Below are 2,027 nucleotides of genomic sequence, written 5' to 3' on the forward strand. Positions count from 1 at the left end.
AGGGTGGAAGACAGAGAGTTAGGGAATGAGAAAGATGGAGGGAGGGAATAAGAGAGAAGGAGGAAGGGAGGGAGAGACAGAGAGAGGGAGGGAAGGAGGGAGGGAGAGAGAGAGACAGAGAGAGAGAGAGGGAGGGAGAGAGAGAGACAGAGAGAGAGAGAGGGAGGGAGGGAGACAGCCATGTCAACATCTCAGTTAGAATCTTGTCTTTTATCAGAATAAGGAGAAGAACCAGAGTAATTCTGATTATGTAAACAAAGCCAGCGACACAAAGGAGACGAGGACGTAACGAGCAACCAACCAATCAAATCATTTACCTCAAGCCCCGCCCCCTCCTGGCTGGCGTCCCAGGACCGGCGCAGAGGATAGGCCGGACTGGGCATGTCCGTCAAGTCGAGGTCACTTCCTACGGACAGCGAACTCTGAGAGAAGACGACATGAATTCAGATTAATGAGCAAATAACAGGAGCTCGGTCTCCATCCACCTGTCAATCAAATGATCTGAAGTTCGGTAAAATAACTCGTGGTAATAAATCTGGTGAAAGGGTGTTTCCATCCAATGGCTTTAAAGCCGATAAAAACCTGGTGATGACGTCACATGACGCTGTTTTAGGGTCAAACTGGGACATCTGATTGGTTTGAGACATTTTAAGGTGTTTCCATTCATTTTGACCTGAATCGCAACATTCAACAACAACGTGTTTCTAGACAAAATGGCTGCCGTCTCCATCACATGATCACTATGGGACAACATGAAGTACAACTTCTTCTTCAACCTGAAAACTTAATCGCAAATTATTACTTATTCAGCAAATAATCCATCAGCGTTTATCACCTAATCCGAATATCATCAAGAGAAAATCAGATGAGACGAACGTTTCCTTTGAGTCGACATTTATGAAGTCCTGTTGAATTTTCCTGTTTCCAGAAGACATTTAAACATTTAATATCACTTAATTCAGATAAAAACATGTGGATGAAACAGAGGTGGTGTAGAGCAGAGCGAGGCCTACAGGGTAAAGAAGATAAACTTTAGGGATCTCTCTCTCTCTCTCTCTCTCTCTCTCTAATTAGAACAACTTCTACATGTTGTATCTCTAGTTCTCATCTTAGAACAGCCAAGTGGTTTCTCCATCTTAAATCCATGTTGTCCAACAGTTTTCATCTGTACTCAATGAGCCCCCCCCCGCCCGCCCCCCCGTGTGAGACAGAGAGGAAACACTGGGAAGAAATGAACTACAACTTCTTCTTCTTCTGCGTTTTGTGGCGGGTTGCAACCATAAGATGACCTGAAACTTAATCGCAACGCATTATTAATTCAGCTAACAATCCATCAGCGTTTATCACATAAGCCGAATATCATCAAGAGAAAATCAGATCTCCTTTAAGTCGATATTCATGAAATTCCATCTTATTTGACCGTTTTCCAGAAGACATTTTTCCTTTAATATGACCTAATTCAGATAAACCGTGTGATGTGATCCGTAGCGGACCGACCTCTGACGTGGCGCTGACCAGCCTCTCCTTGGCTTTCAGCAGCGTTTCGGCCACCTGGGCTTTCCGAGACTGCCTCTGCTCCGAGACCCTTCGGCCGATGCCCCCCCCTCCTCCGCCCGGGCGCCGGGCGTCCACGCTGGCGGCTCGCCGACTAGACCCCCGGTGTCTGGTGGGGGTCAGCAGCTGCTGCAGCTTCCCTGCCAGTCCTCCGCGGCTCGGGGACGAGACGTTGTTGTAGTTCTCGTCCACGACTTTGTTCCTGCCGGCCGAGTCCAGAGTGGCTGCAGGTCTGGGGTTTAAAGGGAGACACGTTACATATCAAGCACTTGACCCTCATGTTGTCCTCATGTTGCCCTCATGTTGTCCCCGTGTTGTCCCCACGTTGCCCCCACGTTGTCCCCACGTTGTCCCCATATTGCCCTCATCTCGTTCTCATGTTGTCCACATGTTGTCCTCATGTTGTCCCCATGTTGTCCCCATATTGCCCTCATCTCGTTCTCATGTTGCCCCCATGTTGTCCCCATGTTGTC

The 2,027-nt window shown here is 48.1% G+C and overlaps 1 protein-coding gene across 1 annotated transcript in view; it reads left to right on the forward strand.

The window, feature by feature from the left end:
* The window catches only part of LOC117945907 (DENN domain-containing protein 4B-like), a 23,091-nt gene that overhangs the window by 19,198 nt on the left and 1,866 nt on the right, over window positions 1-2,027 (forward strand). Inside the window, exon 18 of the mRNA XM_034873642.1 lies at window positions 1,489-1,731. Within this exon, the coding sequence (XP_034729533.1) occupies window positions 1,489-1,731 (243 nt within the window). The remainder of the gene's footprint in view (window positions 1-1,488; window positions 1,732-2,027) is intronic.

This window comes from Etheostoma cragini, chromosome 6 (genome assembly GCF_013103735.1).
Source record: "Etheostoma cragini isolate CJK2018 chromosome 6, CSU_Ecrag_1.0, whole genome shotgun sequence".
NCBI classification, from domain to species: domain Eukaryota; kingdom Metazoa; phylum Chordata; class Actinopteri; order Perciformes; family Percidae; genus Etheostoma; species Etheostoma cragini.